This window comes from Boleophthalmus pectinirostris, unplaced genomic scaffold (genome assembly GCF_026225935.1).
Source record: "Boleophthalmus pectinirostris isolate CB_2022bp ecotype Guang Dong unplaced genomic scaffold, ASM2622593v1 HiC_scaffold_21, whole genome shotgun sequence".
Classification (NCBI taxonomy): domain Eukaryota; kingdom Metazoa; phylum Chordata; class Actinopteri; order Gobiiformes; family Gobiidae; genus Boleophthalmus; species Boleophthalmus pectinirostris.
In genome coordinates this window covers 33028461-33054606 of record NW_026571175.1, presented here as the reverse complement: position 1 = coordinate 33054606, position 26146 = coordinate 33028461, and the positions used below count along the sequence as shown (strand labels likewise).

Below are 26146 nucleotides of genomic sequence, written 5' to 3'. Positions count from 1 at the left end.
ATCCAGAGCGCCCTATAGTGCAGAAAATACGGTATTTGCTTGAGCATAGAGCGTCCTACCCTGTCCAAACACATCATCATCTGTCATGACCGCGGTATTTCATTTTTGTTGTAACGACACAACATTTGACAGTCAGGAAATCTCATGTGCTGATCTTCTTTGGTCCTACGGATCATGACCAGACTCTTTATCACATTATACTTTATCTCCTGCTCCACACCGTAAGATGAACAGATGTTGAGACGCTGCTGGAGACCAGAGGTGCTCGGACTGAAAACAACCGAGTCGTCTGCAAACATTAAATGATTCACAACAAGATTTCCAGCCACACAACCAGTTTTAGATGTTTTAAGCTTTGTTAACAATTCACCTGTATGAGTGTTTTGTTTTGTATATTATTTATTCAACGTAAAGTGTTGAAAATGCATTATATTGTTGACTTAAGTGTCCTCAAAGTCATTTATAAAGCAAAGCACAGACTGTTACCGGTAAATATTCAACGACTGTTTGAGATGAGAACAAGCCACAACAATTTAAAAGGAACCTACATGTTTAAAAAAAAAACACATTCAGAACCAAGGTTATGGAACGAAGCGTCGCTGTAAAAGGAATTCACTTATGGAATAGTCTAGACAAACATATAAAAGAATCAAGTACAAGAATGTCTTTTAAAAAAACACATAAAATCAAAAGCAGTGTGAATGTATGAAAAAGAAAACTAACTTGTTGTGCGTAAAAGTGAAGATTTCTGTTTGTGGTTGATTAATAATCGTGCCTGAACTGAAATGTACTGATCTGAAATGTTTTAAAGTAAGTAGAGATTGCATTTCCAGGGCTGAAAATGTCCAAATTATTTTTTTAGTGAAGGTGTATGGAGTTTAAAAACACAGTGGAGAGCTTCTTGCATTACCAGATGACATTACAAGGTGGAAAAGGGTGTTTTCTGTTTGAGAGAAGAACTCCTAAACGCCTAAATATGGTATGATTTATGTGTTAAAAATGTGTGAATGAAACAAAACACAGCTCCAAGTTTGTTTGTGATGAGGAAACAACATTATAATATAAACCAGACATGCTGCCATTAGGCCAGTTAATAAGCAGCAATAATGTGTCCTACCACAATTATGCAGACGACACTCAGATCTACGTCTCTCTGCAGCAGGAGACTATGGACCAGTGGACTCACTTTGTCACTGCGTCCAACAGATCAGTGTGTGGATAGAAAACAACTTTCTCCAGCTGAACCCTGACGAGACTGAAGTCATAGTGTTTGGTCCACAGACACAAAGGGACAGTGTCAGCAGTCACCTCCAGTCTCTCTCTCTAAAACCTTCAAATCAGGCAAGAAATCTAGGGGTAATAATGGACTCAGACTTGAACTTTAACAGCCACATCAAATCAATAACATCTGCAGCCTTTTACCATCTAAAAAACATCAAAAATCAAAGGTTTACTGTCTAAATCAGACTTGGGCTACGTTCAGACTGCAGGGCTTAATGCTCAATTTGGATTTTTTTGTGAAATCCGATGTTTTTGCGAGGTCGTTCACATTTCCAATTAAATGTGACTTGTATATGATCACCACTGTGAACATTAAACAGCCCAAAAGTGTCCCACATGTGCACTGGAGACACGATGACGTCAACCACAGCGAGCGTCTCTGTGTTTACAGAAGTTGTCCAAACATGGACACAGCATTGAGCACCTGGAGATTTTAAAGTTTTAAAGAGCCAGAACATGAACAACTTACTTGTTTTAAGGAGGAGATTGAGAAGGAGAAGGACGAGGTTTTTGGTCGTGGTGTTTTGTGGGGCAGCGGCAGCGACGTCCGTTGAAAGGAACATGTGGATGTGGAGACGGAGCCAAGAGTGGTGAGTGGTGATGTGCTTCACTTCAGTGACACAGAGTTCATTAACAATTTTTGCCTACTTCAGCGCAGAATAGTGACGTTTGTGTCTTGTTGATAACGTGTAGGTGGATGAATGCACTTTGGACCGTTCGCACTGAAGTCACATGTCAAAAGATCAGATATGTATCAGTTTCAGGAGCACATATCCAAGTGTCCTGGGTCACATTTGAAAAAATCAGATCTGTATCGTTCAGACTGTCATTAAAAGATCAGATACAGGTCACATAGGGGCCAAAAAAATTGGATTTGGGTCACTTCAGGCTGCAGTCTGAACGCAGCCTTAGAGAGACTTATCCGTGTGTTTGTCTCCAGTAGGTTAGATACTGTAATGTTCTGATCACTGGTCTCTCCAAACGAGCTGTGAGACGCTGCAGAACATCCAGAACATCCAGAACATCCAGAACATCCAGAACATCCAGAACGCTGCAGCTCGGGTCCTGACTCGAACTAGGAAGTACGAGCACATAAGTCCTGGTCTCAGGTCTCTGCACTGGCTCCTGTGGCTCAGAGACTTTAAAGCAGCTCTGCTTGTACAAGTGTCTCCATGGCCGAGCACCAAAGTCCATCTGTGACATGTTAGTGTCATATGAACATCTCACACTCTGAGGAGCTCAGGGACCAGCCTCCTGCTGGTGCCCAGAGTCACGACTAAACAAGGGGAGTCAGAGTTTCAGGTTCATGCAGCTAAAACCTGGAACAGTCTGAACATGTGAGACAGACTCTTCTGTGACGCTGTTTAAATCCAGACTCAAAACGGTTCTGTTTGACTGTGCATATAACTGAAAGGTTTTCATTCCACACTCTTCTCTCCAATTTATGTAATTAATGTCTCTCTCTCTCTCTTTTTTAATTTTAATCTTTAATTTTGTGATGATTATTGATGTTTTGATTTGTTTTTATTATGATTTTAATGTATTTCTTATTCTGTAAAGCACTTTGAATTACTTTGTGTACGAATTGTGCTTTACAAATAAACTTGCCTTGCCTTGCCCTTTAATGACTAAAGGTACAATATGTAACTTTCCTGTGTGGCATCTATACGATTCCATGGAAATATAAGGTTAAACCCACACTTTGGAACATTCCCCATGCTGTGGAATATTATAGGCAAAGGAACAATATTTCCATGGAAACAAGCAGGATAAGGCCCTCGTCAGGTTTGTGGAAATGCAAGCACGCTCACGGTAAATACACGTTTTTCAGTGCAGTGAACTTAACCAAAATGAAAAAAAGCTTTGGGCTAAAGGGTCCAGCTTACACTATTTTCTGATCCATGTTATAGTGTAGCTGAGATGAGATCCTGTGGTCCTGTGGTTCATCAAACCAGGACCTGCAACATGCACTGAGGCGATTTGCAGCCGAGTGTGAAGCGGCTGGGATGAGGATCAGCTCTTCCAAATCCGAGGCCATGATTCTCGACCGGAAAAAAGTGTCTTGCCCTCTCCTGGTGGATGGAGAGTCCCTGCCTCAAGTGGAGGAGTTCAAGTATCTCGGGGTCTTGTTCTCGAGTGAGGGGAGGACGGAGCGTGAGACTGACAGGCGGATTAGTGCAGCGTCGGCATTGATGCGGTCGCTGTATTGGATTGTTGTGGTGAAGAGCTCTCGGTTTACTGCTCAATCTACGTTCCTCCCCTCACCTATGGTCATGAGCTTTGGGTAATGATCAAAAAGACAAGATCACAGATACAAGCGGTCGAAATGAGTTTCGTCCGCGGGTTGGCTGGCTGACTGGCTCATTTTGACTTAGAGCCAATTTAACCTAAATTCATGTAGCTTAGTGTCTTTAAATTGCTGTTAACAGTGTTGTGATTAACGTGTTATAAAAGTAACAAACTGCTGTAATGCATTGCTTTTTGCTGTAACGCAGTAATGTGTCATTACAAGGAAAAAAATCATTTTTACTTGATACAAATGTCAAGTGGTGGGTTTTTCGTTTTTCTTCATACAAATTCGCTAAAATCACCGCGATGTCAGCAGCGGTGAAACACCATCGCTACGGTTCCGAGTGTCGGGATGGTCCGGAGGTGCGCCCGTGTAGATCGTTGGGTGACCGTGGGTGAAAGGACCGACGCAGAACTCTACGTTCCACGGGGCAAAGCACAGTCAACACCCGATCGAGCTTTGCAGACACCTGCTCTATGGGCTCGGGTTCTCTCAGGGGTGCTCCTAGATTCCAAACCCTAGTCCTGGTTCAGTCCTGGTTCAGTCCTGGTTCAGTCCTGGTTCAGTCCTGGTTCAGTCCTGGTTCAGTCCTGGTTCAGTCCTGGTTCAGTCCTGCGTTTGGTCCATATACGGCGCAAAAGTTCAGCATCTTCACACAGTTATTTTGGTGAGAGCTGACTGGCTCCCTTAGAGATAGAGTGAGGAGGTCAGTCACACAGGAGGAGCTCGGACGTGGAGCCACTGCTCCTCCACGTCGAGAGGTGCAGCTGAGACACAGGCAACTGTTCCTGATGCCTCCTGGACGCCTTCCTCTGGAGGTGTTCCGGGCATGACACACTGGGAGAAGGCCCCAGGGAAAACCCAGGACATGCTGGAGGGACTATGTCTCTCTGCTGGCCTGGGAACGCTTTAGAGTTCCCCCCTGGAGGAGCTGGAGGAAGTGTCCAGGGTGAAGGAAGTCTGGGAGTCCCTGCTTAGACTGGTGCCTCCACGAACCAGCCCCAGAAGTGGAAGAAAATGGATGGATGGATGGATGTTATAATGTAGTTTTGTCATCTCAGACCTGGAGTTGTGTTTTGTTTCATTCACATGTTTAACACACAAACTCTGCAGATTTAGGCTGAGTTAAACCAAAAACACTCTGGTCCACCTTGTGATGTCATGTATAATCGATAATTTCAGACCTTAAAACTGAGCTTTGGAGATGTGGACAAACTAATAATAAAGGATTAAAGCTCATAAGAATTAATCTTGTGTAATATAGGACCTTTAAGTAACGTAATATTTTGCATTTTACAGTTTTGTCCCTTAGGCCGTCACCGCTCCACGACCTGAGCACTCTAGTCTCTCTTCACCAGCAGAACAACGAGCAGGATTTCACACCAGCTCCTGAATACAGTAATAAAAGGTTAAACTCCGCTCACCCACTCAGAGCAGCTGGCAATCAAAATGAAATGCTCAATTTGCAATTCTAGTAGTTTTTGGCTCCATTCTCGAGTTTGTGTTTCCGTGTTCAAAGCTCCAAATTGGAAGAGGATGATCTTTTTGTGTCTTGTTGAGAAATTTTGGCACATCGTTTTAGTATTTTGACAAAAGAAAAAAAAGAAAATTTTTTTTTTTTTTATATCATTTAGATTCCAAGTCCTAGTCCAAGACTAGTCCTGGTTTGGTCCTGGTTTAGACCTGGTTCAGTCCTCAGTTCAGTACTCGGTTCAGTTCTAGGTTTAGACCTGGTTCAGTTCTGGTTTAGGCCTGGTTCAGTCCTCGGTTCAGTCCTTGGTTCAGTCTTCGGTTAGTCCTGGTTCAGTCCTCGGTTCAGTCCTCGGTTCAGTCCTCGGTTCAGTCCTCGGTTCAGTCCTCGGTTCAGTCCTCGGTTCAGTCCTGGTTTAGACCTAGTTCAGACCTGGTTCAGTCCTCAGTTTAGATCTGATTTAGTCCTGGTTCAGTCCTCGGTTCAGTCCTTGGTTCAGTCTTCGGTTCAGTCCTGGTTCAGTCCTCGGTTCAGTCCTCGGTTCAGTCCTCGGTTCAGTCTCGGTTCAGTCCTCGGTTCAGTCCTCGGTTCAGTCCTCGGTTCAGTCCTCGGTTCAGTCCTCGTTCAGTCCTCGGTTCAGTCCTCGGTTCAGTCCTCGGTTCAGACCTGGTTTAGATCTGGTTCATGCCTGGTTCAGACCTGGTTCAATCCTCGGTTTGGACCTGATTTAGACCTGGTTGAGACCTGGTTCAGACCTGGTTTAGACCTGGTTTAGACCTCCTGCTTCAGTCCTTGTTCAATCCTGGTTCAGTCCATTTTCAGTCCTGGTTCAGTCCTCGGTTCAGACCTCCTGGTTTAGACCTAATTTAAACCTGATTTAGACCTGGTTAAATTCTGGTTCAGTCCTGGGTTCAGTCTTGGATTAGACCTGGTTTAGTCCTGGTTCAGTCCAGGTTCAGTCCTTTAGTTTCAGTGACAGCCTGTACATACTGGCAGTGTTGTGTGTACTTGTGTGTAAGAGTACTGCAGGTCGTACCTCTCGGGGCGACCCTGGCACGATGTAGGTGTTGCAGATGTCGCGGCCCCTCCTCTGCAGACTGAAGTTATTGGACGAGTGTTTGTACTGTTCACAGGCCAAATAAAACTGCAGGTTCTCCTCGCTGAACTCTGAGCGCAGGAAAGCCCCGAACACCGACACTCCGACTGCGGAAACAAGAGCACGTGTCAGTCTCTACGTCACCATGGCAACATAAAGTCACAAATGAATGACGGATGAAGCTGGGATTTGTGTAATCCTCAAAACAAGAGGAGAGGATCATTCATTTAAGTCCTGTTCATAAATCAAATATCTGCACTCTTTTCTATTTGTATAAAAGCTCACCATCCCACTGAACATCAACTAACACATTTACATCTTAATTTTAGAACATTTTTGATGGACTACAAAATATTTTCTGAATTTCATAATTAAAGGATTATATTTATATAAAGCTTTTCAAGACGCCGTTGTTCAGTCACTCAGTTGGTGCTGGTAAGATCCTACTGAGATAGTGTATTTTATATTTTTATTTTAGTTTGTTTTTAAATGTAGTTCTAAATTTGGAGATAATGGTAATCTTCTAAAATGTTTTTAATAATATTTTTGTCACTTAAAATATGCGTCACAGTCGCCGATGTGCGACACCAGGCACAGATCTCGCAGCCCAGATTTACCGGCACCAGCAGCATGATTCATTGAGTTTTTTGACCCCTGGGAGGTAAATGATGGACAAATCCAAGTTTCTGAAGAAAACTGAACATTTACTGCTACGTGGGCAGATTCATGCTCCAGTACATGCGATAAAATGATGACAAAACACAGAAGCAGATATTTTTGGCTCGCTGCAGGTGGATAATTTAAGTCTGGATTTTTATTTCCTATGAGCACGACTTAAATAGTCATTGAGTATTTCATCTGAAAGTAAACAACAACCAAGTGTTTTTTTTTTTTTTTAAGAGTTCAAAATGTTTTTGTTATATGCAGAAATAAAATTCTGTGTTCTCGGTAGCATTTCTCTGATTTCATAAATGTCAAACGTAACATAAATGTTAAACTCTTAGACGTCAAAAACGCGTTGTAGCTCCGGGTGTTTTTCTTTTCTGTGGGAGACGCTCCAAATGGCTCTTTGAGTATTTAAGATTGACGACCCCTGGGGTAGACTGATGGGAGTAAGACTGCGCCACCAGCCCTTTCCAAGCACCACCAACACACACACACACACACACACCACAGTCATACTGGACCACGGAAATGAAAGGTTTTGCCTAAAGACACAACAACAGTTTCCCCATCACCCCATAGAAGTAAAATGATCTGGCTGTGCTCACTGACACTGACACAAAATACACAAATGCATTTACAGGAGCGAATTTGGAGCCAAGTTTTCTTGTCAGGAATAAGAATTTATTTACAGACAAAATAGTGAAATAAAAACACCAGGATCATGCAGCGGGTTAATATGAACGTTTTAAGACCAAAATCCTCGCTGATGATACAGAGACACGAATAAAAGATGAATTTTGAATCAGACCATTTTTGGGTGCGTTTGTGACCAGTGCTTTAGCTGTAGCTGAATCCGAATACAGTTTTGTCAGTGAAGTGAACGATATGATTCATACACGGAATCATCCTGTTTAATAAAATAGGACGAGAAGTGTTGGTCTGTACTGACGCGGTGTTGGTGCAGTGTGACTGGCTGATAACATGTGCTCTAACATCTGCCTCCTTTTCTACACACTTTACAGAATGATTTCATTTCATCGCTTACGGCTTTACGACTAAACCAGAACTGTTTATCAGGATGGGCTCGAAGGTGCGCCCACGTAGACTGTTGGGTGACTGTAGATGAAAGGACCGAAAGGACTGCGATCACGCTTTGCGGACAGCCTCCTTAGACCTGGTTTAGACCTCGGGGTTTCTTCTGGTTTCTGGTTTAGCTCCTCGGTTTCTGGTTTAGACCGGTTTAACCTGGTTTCTGGTTTAGTTTAGTCCTGGTTTAGTCCTGGTTTAGTCCTGGTTTAGTCCTGGTTTAGTCCTGGTTTAGACCTGGTTTACCTGGACCTGGTTTAGACCTGGTTTAGTCCTGGTTTACCTGGTTTAGACCTGGTTTACCTGGTTTAGTCCTGGTTTAGACCTGGTTTAGTTTCCTGGTTTAGACCTGGTTTACCTGGTTTCCTGGTTTAGACCTGGTTTAGACCTGGTTTAGTCCTGGTTTAGACCTGGTTTAGACCTGGTTTAGTCCTGGTTCATTAGTGTCAGAAAGGCGGCATCAAAAAGTGTAGAATGGGGACATGTCGGCGTGGAGGGTTGTCGGAATGACAGTACGTCAGACTAAGAGTTTCGAATATTTATCAGAAAATAACTACTCAGTATTGTGTTTGAGTGTAATTTTCGGGACATTTAGGGCCGGATTTGGGATTTCGTGACTGTCCTGAATTTTCCGGGACAAGGACAGAGATCAGGACGACTTGTACAGTTGCTATTACAGATACAGTACACGCAGCAGCCTCCCTTTACTGCGTCACTAAAGCTCAGACTTCTCCATGTGCGCAGGGCTGCAGCTGTGACGTACGCTGCAGTATCGACACAGACAGAGGAGGTGTCTTCTCCAGGGCTTTACTCACACTCACAAGGATTAGTCTGAATGGAGCCGCTCGCTACACAAATATTACACGTCAGAGATTAGTCAGCCCGGACCTGCTCAGATCAGCACGGAGACGAGAGGAAAGAGCAGCCAAGAAATGTCCTTAAAGATGCACATTTTTGGATGGGAGTAAACGGCTCTATCTTACATTTATTCAGTTACAGCTGCTTTTACTTCTCGAAAATACCTCGAAAAACACACATTCTGACCTGTAACTTGGTAAAAGTACAAAGTCGTGGTCAGAGAAATGAACAAAGCAAGAGTAAAAAAGTTGGTTTATAATTTGAAGTGAATGTAAGCTGACAAAACTTCAAATACGACACAAAAATCTCTGGTGTTTTCAAAGGACAGACACAAAAATGAAACAAACTGAATCAGATCTGAAGAGGCAGAGTGAGAAACAAATGTTCAAATTATTTCATTTTGTCACATGAAGCTTTTGTCACTTTAGACTCACTCACAGAGGGAAGAGGAAACACAACTTTTACTCAAGTAAGAGTACTGTAAGAGTAATATTTGTACTTCAATACAAATATTACTCAAGTAGGAGTTAAAGTACACTGTGAAAACTACTGCTACTGCTGCTGCTCAGTGGCAGACTGTGCTTTTCACACCTAAGCCACCGTAGTCCTCCTCTGTCTGAAAGAATCCACTCCTCAATAACTATTTTATGGCTATAAAAGCATCTTATTCTACAGAAGGGGGAAGTGAGAAGTGGGGGGTGCTTAACCAGGACTAAACCAGAACTAAACCAGAACTGTTTATCAGGATGGGCTCGAAGGTGCGCCCACGTAGACTGTTGGGTGACTGTAGATGAAAGGACCGAAAGGACTGCGATCACACGCTTTGCGGACAGCCTCCTCTGCGGGCTCGGGGTTCTGTCTCTAGCTCTCTCGCTCAAGTTCAAGATTAGTCCTGGTTTAGTCCTGGTTTAGTCCTGGTTTAGTCCTGGTTTAGTCCTGGTTTCAGTCCTGGTTCAGTCCTGGTTTCAGTCCTGGTTTTCAGACCTGGTTTAGTCCTGGTTTAGTCCTGGTTTAGTCCTGGTTTAGTCCTGGTTCAGACCTGGTTTAGTCCTGGTTTAGTCCTGGGTCCTGGTTTCAGAGTCCTGGTTTAGTCCTGGTTCAGTCCTGGTTCAGTCCTGGTTCTAGACCTGGTTTAGTCCTGGTTTAGTCCTGGTTTAGTCCTGGTTTAGTCCTGGTTTAGTCCTGGTTTAGTCCTGGTTTAGTCCTGGTTTAGACCTGGTTCTCTTTCTTTGTCCAATCACTGGGTCTGAACACGGTGACATCGTACGCTGCTATTGGCCCTGGCGAAACCAACTCAAAATCTGATTGGTTGAAGCAACAGTTTCATGGACATTTAGTTTGCAGAACGGATTGTGAAGGCCTCAGACTTCTTTGACTTTGACTCTGCCTGGCAACAAATGACGGCTGAAATGTGATTGGTCAAATGCTTTAATATGAAAATACATGTCTGGAAGCAGCAAAACCATTGGAAAAGCTCTGAAAGGAAGTGGACAGACCATTTGGAATTATTTAAGAATAATATAATTAACATCAGTCTGATTCAGATTTTTTTAAGCCCGCAGAGAAGGACGACTGCTACTACTGCTGCTACTGCTACTATTACTATCTTCTAAAACTCGCTAAAGTAAATGTAACCAAGAGTGTACACAGAGTACAGAGAATATTACATTAGAGACAGTAGAGTTTAAAAATACACTGATGAATGAGCCATGACCAAACTGATTGATCTGAACTTCAGTCAAAGCTGCATCAGACTGACAGCTCAAGGACGAGGACACAAACGGACAGAGGCTCCTTCAAAATATTTACAGAAACGTAGAAAAAAAAATGTCTTTAAAGCCAGAGGTGTGCAGACCTGTCACGATAACTAATTTTTAAGTGTGATATATTGTTGAAGTAAATATAGACAAAGATGACAGCCAAGTAAAAATCTGAAATATTTGATGTTTTTGTTTTTTTTTTTAACTCAGAATGATGCGGAATCAAGTTATTAACATTAACGCTGTTCATAATCACCTACAGAACATAAATAATAGACTACAACACATGAACCAGGACTGAACCAGGACTGAAACAGGACTAGACCAGGTCTAAACCAGGATTAGGATCCTTGTTCAGTCCTTGGTTCAGTCCTGGTTCAGTCCTGGTTCAGTCCTGGTTCAGTCCTGGTTCAGTCTGGTTCAGTCCTGGTTTAGTCCTGGTTTAGTCCTGGTTTAGACCTGGTGTAGTCCTGGTGTAGTCCTGGTTCAGTCAGTCCTGGTTCAGTCCTGGTTCAGTCCTGGTTCAGTCCTGGTCAGTCCTGGTTCAGTCCTGGTTCAGTCCTGGTTCAGTCCTGGTTTAGTCCTGGTTTAGTCCTGGTTTAGACCTGGTTTAGACCTGGTTTAGTCCTGGTTTAGTCCTGGTTTAGTCCTGGTTTAGTCCTGGTCCTGGTTCAGTCCTGGTTCCTTTAGTCCTGGTTTCAGTCCTGGTTTCAGTCCTGGTTCAGTCCTGGTTCAGTCCTGTTCAGTCCTGGTTCAGTCCTGGTTCAGTCCTGGTTCAGTCCTGGTTCAGTCCTGGTTCAGTCCTGGTTCAGTCCTGGTTCAGTCCTCAGTCCTGGTTCAGTCAGTCCTGGAGTCCTGGTTCAGTCCTGGTTCAGTCCTGGTGTAGTCCTGGCTCAGTCCTGGTTCAGTCCTGGTTCAGTCCTGGTTCAGTCCTGGTTCAGTCCTGGTTCAGTTTCAGTTTGTTTTCACCGTTGCCAGTCGCTCCGGTTTGACATTTAAGTTGTAGCTATTTTTTATTTGTTTGTTTTTTTATTTCTCTATATATCTCGGGAGAAGTGGGTGGACGGCGAAACCTCACTACACCCCTGGTCTCCATGGAGATGTTGTTGCTTTATCCAGAATGTTCCACAGTGTTGCATTAAACATAATCTATCTCCACGGTGAATAAAAAGTGACACCACCGAGCCGAGTTACGCGTCCGGTCTTTTTAAGCCATTAAAAAAAAAAAAACACCCGTAACTGTAGTTTAGTGGAACATTTCAGGCAAATCAGTCAAATCTCTATGGGAAAAAAAATAACAGATGACAGACCCTGCACCAGAAAAGTTACACAATGCAGCTTTAATAGTGCTGTGAAGAACGCTTTCTATATTTCCAACTAATTAACTAAATAACTAACTATTTCCAACTAATTATCTACAACATGGTCACTCCAGATGCTCCAGAGTCTGAACACAAACACAAATACACAAACACACAAACGCTGAGTCCTGTTGAGTCTTGTACAGGTGTTTCTAGGAACAGCACCTCCTCCTCCTCCTCTTCCTCCTCCTCTTCCTCACATCTGTCTAATTTAGCTCAACATCTGCAGCAACAACAACAACAACAACAACAGCAGCAGCAGCAGCAGCGCCCCAATAAAAATACCAACTAAATTCCCCTCACAACACACACATTTTCATGCCTTTCCCAGCGCGAGCACGGCGAGAAAGTCTGAGCTACTGATACTTCGCGTTGACGTCACCTTGGAGCTTTTCTACATGCGTCTCTTTGGTGGAATGTTCAGCGGTTACGTCACAATGCACACATTAACAAACGCTGTCAAAGAAAAAAGTTTTAACACAGTCTGAAAACTCGAGAAAAAGCACAAAATGGATTTAAAGAACATGTTTTTAGGAGCTTGTAAAACAGTCTGAGCGTTCGTGGTCCTTTTTAGGAGTTTAGGAGTTTAGATTTTCAACAAAAAAGTGAGAATGACAAGTGCAAAACTGCTAATTCTGTAATTTTATGTGAGAGACTTATTGCACAAATCAGCTCACCTGTTTTACACCTGCAGTTTCAGCCAAGTCAGACTTTAATCTAAGGTTTGTTTTAACACAGTCTCACCAGAAAGAACTAACAGAGCTTCAGACGGAGCAGTGCCTACAGTCAGCAACACATCCTCAGGCAGGGCGACCAGATTTTCAAAATAAAAAACAGCCTCGGTTTGTGGTGGTTGGTAATAATAAAACTGTGAATCGAGTGCGTAGTTAAAGAAAATTGTTCTGCACGCGGCCCATTTAAAACTAACATGTGGGTCAGTATAGTCACATTTTCTTTGTGTTTTGGTCATTTTTAAGCAGCTTTTCTTTATTTTACCTAAACAAATGACAATGTATGTCTCTCTTTACTGTTGGCAGGGATCAGATTGGTTAAAAATAGGGACAACTGGGACATTTCTTGTATAAAACTTGGACAAATCTGCTGGGACAGGGGACACAGGGCTCAAAACTGGGATTGTCCCAGGAAAATAGGGACGTCCGCTCACTCTAAGTACAGTATTTATATATATTATTATAAGGCGCACTGTCATTAAATGGTCTATTTTCAAACTTTTTTCACAAATAAACCGCACCGGACTTTAAAGGAAACACAACAGTGTGATGGGTGAGTGGTTTTGTTTGTTTGTTCGTTCACGGTGACTCTGGGCTTTGTTCAGTTGTGGCGTGTAGGGAGGGTGCTGTCTGTTACCAACGGATTGTCGGCGTGTTCGCAGTGACTCAGTTGTTCAGTCGTGTCTAGAAGTGGCACATTGCACTCGCTTCGGTTCGTTCCTCCGTTCCGTTCCTCGTCGGCGTGGAGTGATGAGTGTGTCTGTGGGTGTTTTTCGCTGTGCGGTCGCTCTCTGCTCCGTGTGTGTTTGTGTTCTGTGTAGGGATGGGCATGATTAATCGATTAATCGATAATTGATCATTAAGAATTTCATCGATTACATTAATTTTAATCGACAAACCGAATGCAGGTTGCTGTGCGTAGCGTGACCAAACAGGGTCTGTACATGTGTCTCTCTGCACTTAAAAACAAACAGTCGGTCAGTCTGCAACGTACCGAAGCACAAATGTGTATTTAACGATGATTTGTACAAGAAATTCCACACTTTCCGTTGCGTTCGGGACAAGTGTGAGTCCATGTGCACAGTGTACAAAGCAGCACATATGTTTCTGTGTCCAGTGGGAAAAAGTTTTACCAGGTGAGAGTCGCTCAATGTGGATGACGAGTCCCCACCTCCCTCCCCCCGTACGGTGTCCTGGTTTTGACAAACGCAAATCTGGTCACACTAACCTGTATTCACCTGAGTCATGTCTTTTAATCCAACAGAAATTGAACCACATCAGCGACACAAGAGCTGTAGTTTTATCTTCGCTGAGTTTATACAAATTAGTGATGCGGTTTTAAGTTTTGTTTCTGTGAGAGTTGCACAAAACTGAATTAAACACATTATAATGTCAAACGGGCTGATGTGGCTCTAGAGTCGTTACGGTTTATATGTCGTAAAGTTGAATTTATTTATGCACATTAGTAGTGCAGATAGTAATAATAATGATGATCATTTTAATATAAAAATGTTAATGACTAATCGATAATCGATCGTTAATTCTTCCGACGATCGATTAAGAAAATTTCATCGAATGCCCATCCCTAGTTCTGTGGGTGGTGCGGCTTTGTAGTTTACTGAAGTCGTGCTGGGACACCTGAGTGGATTCGTGTATAGGGCGCTGTGGCGCACAGTCGTTTTTGATGGGGTTGGAGGATTAAGAGCGCGTCTAATAGCCCGGAAAATACGGTATTGTTATTTTCTTCCAAAGAGAGCACAGTCAGTCTGCTGTCAACAAAAACAAAACAAAAATCATCTTGACAATTGTCTTTAACCACGACAAATGTTCTATTACTGAGTGTGGTGAGATACCTTTTTGTTGAAAATCAAACTAAACAGGACCATGTACAGATCACAGGCTCCTGAAAAGTGTTTACATTTATTGTGTATTTTTTCTTGAGCCTCAGACCATTTTAAAATTTTTCTCTACAAAAGGTAAACGTGGCTTCAAGCTCATTAGAGTCACTTTAGCGTAAACGCAGGACCTTTAAGTAAAACACATTTACATTGGCTCATCTTCTGGGAACAGCTGGGGTTAATGACGTGTCTTTCTTAGGATGTGAGTCTTCAAACACGACGGTGCACACTGGAAATGACTCAGGCTCCATTTGCTCTGAGAGGGCCGCTTCAGCTCCACCACTATCAACCGTACACTGCAAAAAGCAACATCTCGGCAAGTTAAAATGACTTAAATTAAGAACATTTTACTGTATTTGAGGAGATTCAACTTGACAAGTAAAAACATCTACCAATGGAATAAGTGTGGTTTTATTAATTCAAGCAACATTACATTTTGTAGTGTAAAGAGTTGTATTTTTCTTATCTTAAAGGTGCATTGTGTAACTTTTCTGGTGAAGGGTCTGTCAAATGGCGATATTAATGCTTTGTCTGGAACGTTTTTAGATAGAGACATGCACATCTGATAAAAGTTGAGTTGTGCGTTTGGTCCAAAGACAAAAATTGTGTAAAAGAAAAAAAGAGATCCTCACTGCAGTTTGAAGCTCCCAAATTTTAATGACACCACAATGTGACGTTTCGGGTCAAGCTCTTCTTCAAACATGACCCGAAACATCACATTTAGCATTTTCAGGCCAACAGAACTGCTGGTTCCTGCACCTAATCACAAACCAACATGTTCACGACAGAAATCAGAGCATTCGGGAACAGAAAAGTTGGTTCCTGATGGGAACCACGTAAAACTTGTTTTTTCCAAGGGAACCGTGACGACACAGTAGACGTCAGCAGGTTCATTCGGGTCACACGCAGTAAAATAAACAATCAAAGAAAACACGAGTGTGGAACATGATGGAAAAATCAAGTGACAAGAAGATTGTGCAATGGTCAGAGAACAAATATTTGCTGTATCCAAGTTCGCCTGGTAACGTTCCATCTTTGGGTTGGGCATTGCTGCCGCCTTCTCCACAGCAGACGTTTCTCTCTCCACGGCAGACGTTTCTTTCTCCACGGCAGACGTTTCTCTCTCCACGGCAGACGTTTCTCTCTCCACGGCAGACGTTTCTTTCTCCACGGCAGACGTTTCTCCACAGCAGACGTTTCTTTCTCCACGGCAGACGTTTTTTCTTCTCCACGGCAGACGTTTCTTTCTCCACGGCAGACGTTTCTTTCTCCACAGCAGACGTTTCTTTCTCCACAGCAGACGTTTCTTTCTCCACAGCAGACGTTTCTTTCTCCACGGCAGACGTTTCTTTCTCCACGGCAGACGTTTCTTTCTCCACACCAGACGTTTCCTCCACAGCAGATGTTTCCCCACACCAGACGTTTCTCCACAGCAGATGTTTCTCCACACCAGACGTTTCCCCACACCAGACGTTTCTCCACACCAGACGTTTCTCCACACCGGATTTCCCCACACCAGACGTTTCTCACACCAGATGTTTCTCCACACGGATGTTTCTCCACAGCAGAGTTTCTCCACACAGACGTTTCTCCACAGCAGATGTTTCTCCACACGGATGTTTCTCCACACAGATGTTCCTCCACACAGAGTTTCTCCACACCAGATGTTTCTCCACACAGATGTTTCTCCACACCGGATGTTTCCCCACACCAGACGTTTCTCCACACCAGATGTTTCTCCACAGCAGATGTTTCTCCACACCAGATGTTTCTCCACACCAGACGTTTCTCCACAGCAGATGTTTCTCCACACCAGACGTTTCCCCACACCAGACGTTTCTCCACACCAGACGTTTCTCCACACCGGATGTTTCCCCACACCAGACGTTTCCCCACACCAGACGTTTTTTCACACCAGACGTTTCCCCACACCAGACGTTTCAGACGTTTCCACACCAGACGTTTTCCACAGCAGACGTTTCAGCAGAGCTCAGCGTAGATAAATAATGATTTGTATGAGTACAAATGCTCGCTGGTGTCGATGATGTGATCCATGACTGTTATTTTCCTGCTGTGACATCGACTTTCATATGGCCTTGTTTTTATTTGGTGGTAAATCCAGACCCTCTGTCGATGACGCATCATGGGTTCACTTGAATGGTTTCAACACGAGTCGTTCACCAGTGAGAACTTTGGTTCCTCCGTGTAACTGGTGCAGGAACCGGCACTAGCACCGTTCTGGCCGGACTGAAAACAGCTATAGGCAAGTTTCATCGTTGACAAAAGCGCGCGCTGCATGCTGGGAATTATTTTGGTCGGCAGCAAGAAACACTAATTCAAGATGACGGACGGAGCGAGAAAGCACGTAAAGGGTATTGATCCCGGTTATTTATCCACTCTAACGGCAGAGGACCCAAGACCATTTGACCAGAAATTGGTCATAAGCATCGACGGACGACAAATCACCCTTTTCAACCCCGACAAAAGGTGAAACCAAACCAAATTTCTGGTCAGAATCGCCAACTACCTGGACAAATATTCACTTTGGTGATATCCACAATGACTTGGTGGAAACTCCTGGGCCATTCACAGCAGAAAAGATGAAAACCTCCAAGAGTCTCGATGTGTTGTTGAACTTGTTGGAGTCCACGGTTTGTTAGGATCTTCTACGTTTGCTCTGCGGATGTTTGAAAGCCGTTTAATTCCCCGTTAGTGGTTCTTTTCACTCAGAATATGAAAAAGACATTTTCCTTCTTCCGTGCTTCTATTTGTGCATCCGATAATGCGGCAGGAATTTACCATTATCGGGGATAAATACGCAAGGTTACGCACTGTGTTTCTTGCCTCCGACTAAAATATTTCCCAGCATGCAACGCGGGCTTTTAATAACAATGACGTCAGCTGAAACTCGCCTATTGTGGAGTTAAAATCTGGGAGCTTCAAAGAACGGCAGAGCAGATCTCTTTTTTATTCTACCTGGAATGTTTCACAGTATTAAATCAGACATTAAACCTTTCTATCTTCACGGAGACCAAACCAGACCAAGTTGAAGGTCAGATCTGTGGAAAGGCGACCCAGCTCACAGTCAGAATGTCTGTTTTTTAAGGTATTTTTGAGCTATAAAACCACCTGAAATTGAATAAATGTAAAGTAGAGCTGTTTAAAGTCATACTGTGGAACATTCCAGGCAGAGCAATGACATATCCACAGAAACAAGCAGTGACGGATCCCCAACCAAAAAGTTACATAGCGCAGCAAGATGTAATTTCATATTTTAACTACAAAAAGTCTTCTCCACTGGTCGATCATTTTACTTGTCAAGTGAAACTCAAATTCAAGTATTCTTAACTTGGCTGTTTTGTATTTTTTGCAGTGTATAACGGGACATCCAGCCCGGTAATGAGAACCACGACGCCTCGAGCTCCAGGGAGGTGTTCACTCACGATTTAACCACACGCCGAGGATACAGCTGTGGTCTGGGCACTTAGACGGTTCTCGAAATTGGATCTGTTCTATAAAGGAAAGCGTAATGGAGTTTTTATGTAGTGTGGATGTGGGGGGCTGATAGAAAAAAGGTGCATTGTGTAACTTTTCTGATGTTATCCCTTTGCCTAGAATGTTCCAAACCGATCCATCTCAACTGTAGGCAACTTTAACGGTCAGATCTGTGGAGAGGCGAGCCTAATCGCGGAGAAAAGGCGACGACATCTCCATGGCGACGAGCAGAAGCTGGACCGGAAAAGTTGCGCAGTTCATCTTTAAAGTGCAAGTTAACTCCAATTTTAAAGGTGCACTGCTCAACTATTTCAGTGGAGGGTCTGCTAACTACTTGTCGCCATGGAGATGTTATTGCTTGGCCTGGAATGTTCCATGGTATGACTTTAAACACATCTATCGAGCATTTATTCATTACGGGTGTTTTTATTGCTCAAAAATATATTATATAATTCCTGAATAGGGGCGACTCTCCACAGATCTGAACTGTAATGTAGGGTAGTGCTGTGACCTGCTCGTCTCCTTGGTGATAGAAAGGTTTAAGGTCCAGGGGTCATCAAACGTTTTGAAACTGAGAGCTACTTCATGGGCATCGAGTCATACGAAGGGCAACAGTTTGATACGCTCCTCAGAAATAACAAATGTGCTCAGTTTGCCTTTAGTTCTACATTATTAATAATAATTAATGATAATCATCTATGTCAGGGGTGTCAAACATACGGCCCAGGGGCTGGATCTGGCCCTCAAACACCTTTAATCTGGCCCTTGGCTGATTTTCTACTAAAATATTTTCATTAAATTTTCTATTAAAATATTGTTAATTTTCTGCGGTGCTGAGCAGAGCAGCGTCTCCAGCGTCTCTGTACGTGGCCCCTCCCACCAGAGCAGCACAAATGAAGACTTGTCTCTTTCCAAACGCTCTTAAAGGACGATCGTTTTGACTGTTGACCGTGACACCCTCATCAGAAAAATGTCAAAAATGAGAAAAGTGGAGCCGAGTGCAGGATTTTCCAAGAAAAATGGACTTATTCCTATTTACATACAAGTTCATGTTAAAACTTGTGTTGAAATGACATTTTTTTCAAGTTTCAGGTTGTTCATAATATTATAATATTTTGTAAAAGAAAGAGTTCATCAATTAAAAAAGACTTTTGTAATAGATTTGTGTTTCTCTGCACAAATATTTGAACTTATTGTTATTTTTGGGGTTTATATGACATGAGGTTTCTGATCCGGCAGTAGGTTGGATACGGCCCCGGACCAAAATGAGTTTGACGCCCCTGATTTATGTGAAGACACTGATCACGTTAAATGATTTCTCACAATAATTACCGACAATGACAGAGGGGGGGGGGACTGATATCAATATCAAGCACTTTAACTTTATTCATGTCAGTAATTGTTAAATTTTTAAGTACAGTGTTTGCAGTTATCATCATTGCTTCTCTGAGTGTGTTTACATGCATCAGTATCCTGGCTTCCTGATATAATCTTACAAATGCACAAGTGCAAAAATCATATATGTAACAACATGACCATGAGCCATGAGTTCCTTTAGCATAGAAAGCTCTGGAGGTTCTCACCAGCGGTACGGAGCTGTGAGGTGTCCCACAGTCCACTGCACAGATCCACGTTTCCAAACATTATTGTATAAGTTCTACACTGCAGCAGATTCTATATTCAAAATTTCTGCATAAATAATCTCAACTTTACAACATATAAACCATAACCACTGTAGAGCCACAGCAGCCCATTTGAGATTATAATGTTTTTAATGCATCTTTGACACATTTGTTCACGTTTTACAGAAAACGGCATGGCAAATTTGCATAAACTGTAAACGCTAAAAAAAACAGCTCGCTCGTCTAAATTGCTTATTTGAACTTCATGTATAAGGAACATATTTTTAAGATATTGTCATTTTTAAATCTATATAAATGCAAGAGTGATTAAAAATGAATAGTAACAGAATAAAGGGTCCGTCAAACGCTTTTCCCGCGGGCAACATGTTGGTGACCCCTGTTCTAATCTATACTGTGGAACCTTCTAGCCAAAGTCAAACTATTTCCATGGACAGAAACAGGTGGCAGACCCTCAGCTAGAAATGTTACACAGTGCACCTTTTAACCTGATCTGTGTTATAATGTTGTTTCCTTTTCACAAATAAAAGGTAAAATGTAGCTGTTCACTTGAAAACTACAACTTCACAACATCACAAGGTGGAACATTTTGAGCTTTGGAGATGTAGACAGACGGGGTTAATACAGGGTTACTCAAATATGTGAATGAAACACAACAGAACTCCATTATAACAGATTAAAGATCACAAGAGTCAATTTTGCGTAACTTATGACCTTTAACGTGTCGAGACAGACGCTGGTCCAACCCAATTACTAAACACTCCATTCCATTCATTTACTATTAGGCAAACAAAACAGCATAAGTGCCTTCGGTAACATTATTACTAGTCTGCACGACCATAAAGGAAAAAAACAAAAAACTGCCATCTTTTAAAAAATTTAATAAAAGAAGTTACTGTATTTCTGTTCGAAGGGTCAGTGTGTGGAACAACCTGAGTGATGATTTAAAAAAAAAAAAAAGTGTTATGTTTTAGATTAGAGCTCTGAAATGAATGAATTATACATTAAATTCAGTTTGTTTTCATTCATATTTTGTCTCATATATACAACAAATTGTAAACAGTTAAAAAAATTGCTCTTGCTCTCCATGCTAAGTCACTCCCCTTCAGAGCGCTATCACAACACAACCAGCAAATGAAACTACTGCACATCGCATCAGGTTTGTCAAGTTCCAGTGTAATTTTTTTGTACCCTGCTTTTGTGTATTTATATATTTGTATATCATATATATACTTGGTCCAGTCTTGGTCCAGTCTTGGTCCAGTCTTGGTCCAGTCTTGGTCCAGTCTTGGTCCAGTCTTGGTCCAGTCTTGGTCCAGTCTTGGCCCTGGTTTAGTCACAATTTCCTCCTTAAAACTGCTGTACCTGTCCAGTCTTAGCCCAGTCTTAGCCCCAGCCCCTTAGCCCAGTCTTAGCCCAGTCTTAGCCCAGTCTTAGCCCAGTCTTAGCCCAGTCTTAGCCCAGTCTTAGTCCAGTCTTAGTCCAGTTAGCCCAGTCTTCCAGTCTTAGCCCAGTCTTAGCCCAGTCTTAGTCCAGTCTTAGCCCAGTCTTAGCCCAGTCTTAGTCCTAATTTCCTCCAAAAAAATGCTGTACCTATCTAGTCTTAGTCCAGTCTTAGTCCAGTCTTAGTCCAGTCTTAGTCCAGTCTTAGTCCAGTCTTAGTCCAGTCTTAGCCCAGTCTTAGCCCAGTCTTAGCCCAGCAGTCTTAGTCCAGCCCAGTCTTAGCCAGTCAGTCCTTAGTCCAGTCCTTAGTCCAGTCCTTAGTCCAGTCCTTAGTCCAGTCCTAGTCCAGTCCTAGTCCAGTCCTAGTCCAGTCTTAGTCCAATCTTAGTCCTAATTTCCTCCTTAAAACTAGCTGTAACTATCCAGACCTAGTCCAGACCTAGTCCAGACCTAGCCCAGTAGCCCAGTCTTAGCCCAGTCTTAGCCCAGTCTTAGCCCAGTCTTAGCCCAGTCTTAGCCCAGTCTTAGCCCAGTCTTAGCCCAGTCTTAGCCCAGTCTTAGCCCAGTCTTAGCCCAGTCTCAGCCCAGTCTTAGCCCAGTCTTAGCCCAGTCTTAGCCCTGGTTACAGAACAGAATAGATTGTGATTTTCAACATTAAATCGTAGTACTTTCTTTTATCTAATACTTCTTCTTTCCCAGTTGCTCCACGTCACACTGAGTCCCAGATCCAGGCTCCTGCTGCTGATGCCAACAGGTCTCAGGTATTTGACAAACACTAATTAGTAAACAGCTATTTCTGTGTAAATTCACTTCCTCAATCAGAACTTTCTTTGGAACAGACAACAGCTCTTGATTGTGAAACGCGCTCAACTCAAAACATCAAAACATCACTGCTTTTTGAATATTTTATCCCAGTAATAAAACACTAACATGCACAGTCGCTCTCCCCACTATACGAGTCAGTCTGGGTCATTCAGTAATAAATAATAAAACATTCGTCTTATATGTTGTTTTATAATTTTGTGCTTATGTGAAGCTATTTTCTGAAAAACAGACCAGACCTGGAGTTTTGTTTTGTTTCATTCACTCATGCACATTTAGGCTGATGAGTTCTCAGACAAAAAACACTGTTTCATCTTGTAACGTCATCATAACTGGTACCTAAACCTGGACTAGACCAGGACTAAACCAAGACAAGGACAGAATCAAACCAAATCTGAAATAAGATTCAAACGAGTATGGACAAGTATGAATGCACCCGTCCTGGTTTAGTCCTGGTTTAGTCCCAATTTCCTCCTTAAAACTGCTGTACCTGACCAGGCTTAGTCCAGGGTCTTAGTCCAGGGTCTTAGTCCAGGGTCTTAGTCCAGGGTCTTAGTCCAGGGTCTTAGTCCAGGGTCTTAGTCCAGGGTCTTAGTCCAGGGTCTTAGTCCAGGGTCTTAGTCCAGGGTCTTAGTCCTTAACTTTCTTAGTCCTTAACTTTCTTAGTCCTTAACTTTCTTAGTCCTTAACTTTCTTACTCCTTAACTTCTTAGTCCTTAACTTTCTTAGTACTGGTTTAGTCCTAATTTCCTCCTTAAAGCTGCTGTACCAGTCCAGGTCTTAGTCCAGGTCTTAGTCCAGGTCTTAGTCCAGGTCTTAGTCCAGGTCTTAGTCCAGGTCTTAGTCCAGGTCTTAGTCCAGGTCTTAGTCCAGGTCTTAGTCCAGGTCTTAGTCCAGGTTTAATCCTTAACTTTCTTAGTCCTGTTTTAATCCTAATTTCCTCCTTAAAAGTGTTGTGCCTGTACAGCTCTAGTCCTGGTTCAGTCCTGGTTTAGTCCTGGTTCAGTCCTGGTTCAGTCCAGGTTTAGTCCTGGTTTAGTACAGAATTAATCCTGGTTCAGTCCTGGTTCAGTCCTGGTTCAGTCCTGGTTCAGTCCTGGTTCAGTCCTGGTTCAGTCCAGGTTCAGTCCAGGTTCAGTCCAGGTTTAGTCTTGGTTTAGTACAGAATTAATCCTGGTTCAGTCCTGGTTCAGTCCTGGTTCAGTCCTGGTTTAATACAGAATTAGTCCTGGTTCAGTCCTGGTTCAGTCCAGGTTCAGTCCTGGTTCAGTCCAGGTTTAGTCCAGGTTTAGTCCAGGTTAGTCCAGGTTAGTCCAGGTTCAGTCCAGGTTCAGTCCAGGTTTAGTCCAGGTTTAGTCCAGGTTTAGTCTTGGTTTAGTACAGAATTAATCCTGGTTCAGTCCTGGTTCAGTCCTGGTTCAGTCCTGGTTCAGTCCAGGCTCAGTCCAGGTCAGTCAGGCAGGTCAGTCCAGTTGGTTCAGTCCTGGTTCAGTCCTGGCTCAGTCCTGGCTCAGTCCTGGCTCAGTCCTGGCTCAGCTCAGTCCTGGTTCAGTCCTGGTTTCAGTCCAGGCTCAGTCCAGGCTCAGTCCTGGTTTAGTCCTGGTTCAGTCCTGGTTCAGTCCTGGTTCAGTCCAGGTTTAGTCCAGGTTTAGTCCAGGTTTAGTCCAGGTTCAGTCCTGGTTCAGTCCTGGTTCAGTCCTGGTTCAGTCCTGGTTCAGTCCTGGTTTAGTACAGAATTAATCCTGGTTTAGTCCTGGTTTAGTCCTGGTTCAGTCCTGGTTGGTTCCATTTTGTGATGTCATGTGGTAAGGAAGCGCTCCACTGTGTTTTGAAACTTCATTCACTGTCACTTGAAAAATCTATCATCACAATAGGTACTTGAAAACTACCACTTCATGACATCACAAGGTGGAACAGAGCATTTTGAGCAGTAGACCAATAATGCAGGATTACTCAAACGTGTGTGAATAAAACATAACACAACTCCAGATCTGTTTTTGGAGGAGGAAACAAGACACAGGCTCTTTATATATTTTATATATTTACACGGGCTGAGAAACGACCAAAACAAGAATATTAAACCTCCCTCTTTATCTCCGGGACTCGACTGGGCTGAACCGTCCACAGTCTCACTCACATTCTTGTGCGTGTCCCGGCCTGTTTGTCTCAGAGGACGTGTCAGGCTGCACTACCTGGAAAGAGGAACTGCTCTGGGACTCATCACGCCGACTACAAAAAACCAACCGGGATTCTGATAAGGAAAAGCAGAAGCGAAAACAGCCCCCGCACTTATGAAATACAACTTTTTCCCCCGTGTATTTGAACAAAAATCTGTCTTTCCCCAATACAGATGTGTTTTATGAGCAGCTCCTGACGTTAAAATAAATAAAATAATAAGTGTTTTGTCTGAAGTAATCAGGAAGTGCACTGTTAGTATGCTAGTGGTTGTTTTTAGCTTTGCAGAATAACTTTGGACCACTGCAAACTGTTTAAAAAATGTCATAAATGTAGGTGTTTTTTAAAGTTTTAATATGGTAAAAATCAGGTGCAGCTCCTTTAAACGAGAACTGGTACTTGGATTAGTTTCCTGGTTTAGTCCAGGTTTAATCCTGAATCTGTGTGTCATTCGTTCATTTACTTTTCAAAATAAAACCAAAAATAAGAAAATGAAATAATACGGTTTTCTTCATTATTTGTCTCCAAAACCAAAATGAAAAAACAGATAACGATTTGTTTTTTCAGTTTTCGATTTTGTGTTTAAATGAAGAATGTTTCCGTGACTTAAACTCTGATGCCGGGTGCTGGTCTCAGTCCTGGTCTAGTCCCAGTCTCGGTCCCGGTCTCAGTCCTGTTCTCAGCCCTGGTCTGGTCGTGGTCTCGGTCCCAGTCTCAGTCCTCTGGTCCCAGTCTCAGTCCAGGTCTGGTCCAGTCTCCCAGTCTGGTCCAGTCTCAGTCCAGTCTGGTCCCAGTCTCAGTCCAGGTCTGTCAGTCTCAGTCCAGGTCTGGTCCCAGTCTCAGTCCAGGTCTGGTCCCAGTCTCAGTCCAGGTCTGGTCCCAGTCTCAGTCCAGGTCTGGTCCCAGTCTCAGTCCAGGTCTGGTCCCAGTCTCAGTCCTGGTCTGGTCCCAGTCTCAGTCCTGGTCTGGTCCCAGTCTCAGTCCTGGTCTGGTCCAGTCTCAGTCCTGGTCTGGTCCGGTCGGCTCCCGGTCGCAGTCCTGGTCTGGTCCCGGTCGGCTCCCGGTCGCAGTCCTGGTCTGCTCCCAGTCGCAGTCCGAGTCCTGGTCTGGTCCCAATCTCAGTCCTGGTCTGGTCCCAATCTCAGTCCTGGTCTGGTCCCAATCTCAGTCCTGGTCTGGTCCCAATCTCAGTCCTGGTCTGGTCCCAATCTCAGTCCTGGTCTGGTCCCAATCTCAGTCCTGGTCTGTCCCGGTCGCAGTCCCGGTCTGGTCCCGGTCGCAGTCCCGGTCTGGTCCCGGTCGCAGTCCCGGTCTGGTCCCAATCTCAGTCCCGGTCTGGTCCCAATCTCAGTCCCGGTCTCTGTCCCGGTCGTGGTCCTGGTCCAATTTTTCCATTATTTATTCAAGAATATAGTTGTTTTAATTTTCTTATTTTTTATTTTATTTTGAAAAACAAATGAACAAACGACACACAGATTAATCCTGGTTTTGTTTAGTTCTGGTTTTGATCTGGTCTAGTCATCATTAAGACCTGGTTTAGTCCTGGTTTAGTCCTGGTTCAGTCCTGGTTTAGTCCTGGTTTAGTCCTGGTTAGTCCTGGTTTAGTCCTGGTTCAGTCCTGGTTCAGTCCTGGTTCAGTCCTGGTTCAGTCCTGGTTTAGACCTAGTTTAGACCTAGTTTAGACCTGGTTTAGTCCTGGTTTAGTCCTGGTTTAGTCCTGGTTCAGTCCTGGTTCAGTCCTGGTTTCAGTCCTGGTTCAGTCCTGGTTTCCTGGTTCAGTCCTGGTTTAGTCCTGGTTTAGTCCTGGTTTAGACCTGGTTCAGTCCTGGTTTAGACCTGGTTTAGTCCTGGTTTAGTCCTGGTTTAGTCCTGGTTTAGTCCTGGTTTAGTCCTGGTTTTAGACCTAGTTTAGACCTGGTTTAGTCCTGGTTCAGTCCTGGTTTAGACCTGGTTTAGTCCTGGTTTAGTCCTGGTTTAGACCTGGTTTAGACCTGGTTTAGTCCTGGTTTAGACCTGGTTTAGCTGGTATACTCTAGTTCACTCCTAATTTCCTCCTTAAAACCGCTGCACCTG

General features: G+C 43.4%; 1 protein-coding gene across 7 annotated transcripts in view; it reads right to left on the bottom strand.

Moving 5' to 3' along the window:
* si:ch211-152p11.4 (regulator of G-protein signaling 3) overlaps positions 1-26146 on the bottom strand; it is a 79840-nt gene that overhangs the window by 14276 nt on the left and 39418 nt on the right. For all 7 annotated transcript variants that reach the window (XR_008632692.1, XR_008632694.1, XR_008632693.1 and 4 more), the window contains one exon: positions 6079-6245. Coding sequence is in view for 3 of the 7 variants with exons in the window: in XM_055157020.1 (XP_055012995.1) it covers positions 6079-6245 (167 nt within the window). In the remaining 4 variants the exon portion in view is untranslated. The remainder of the gene's footprint in view (positions 1-6078; positions 6246-26146) is intronic.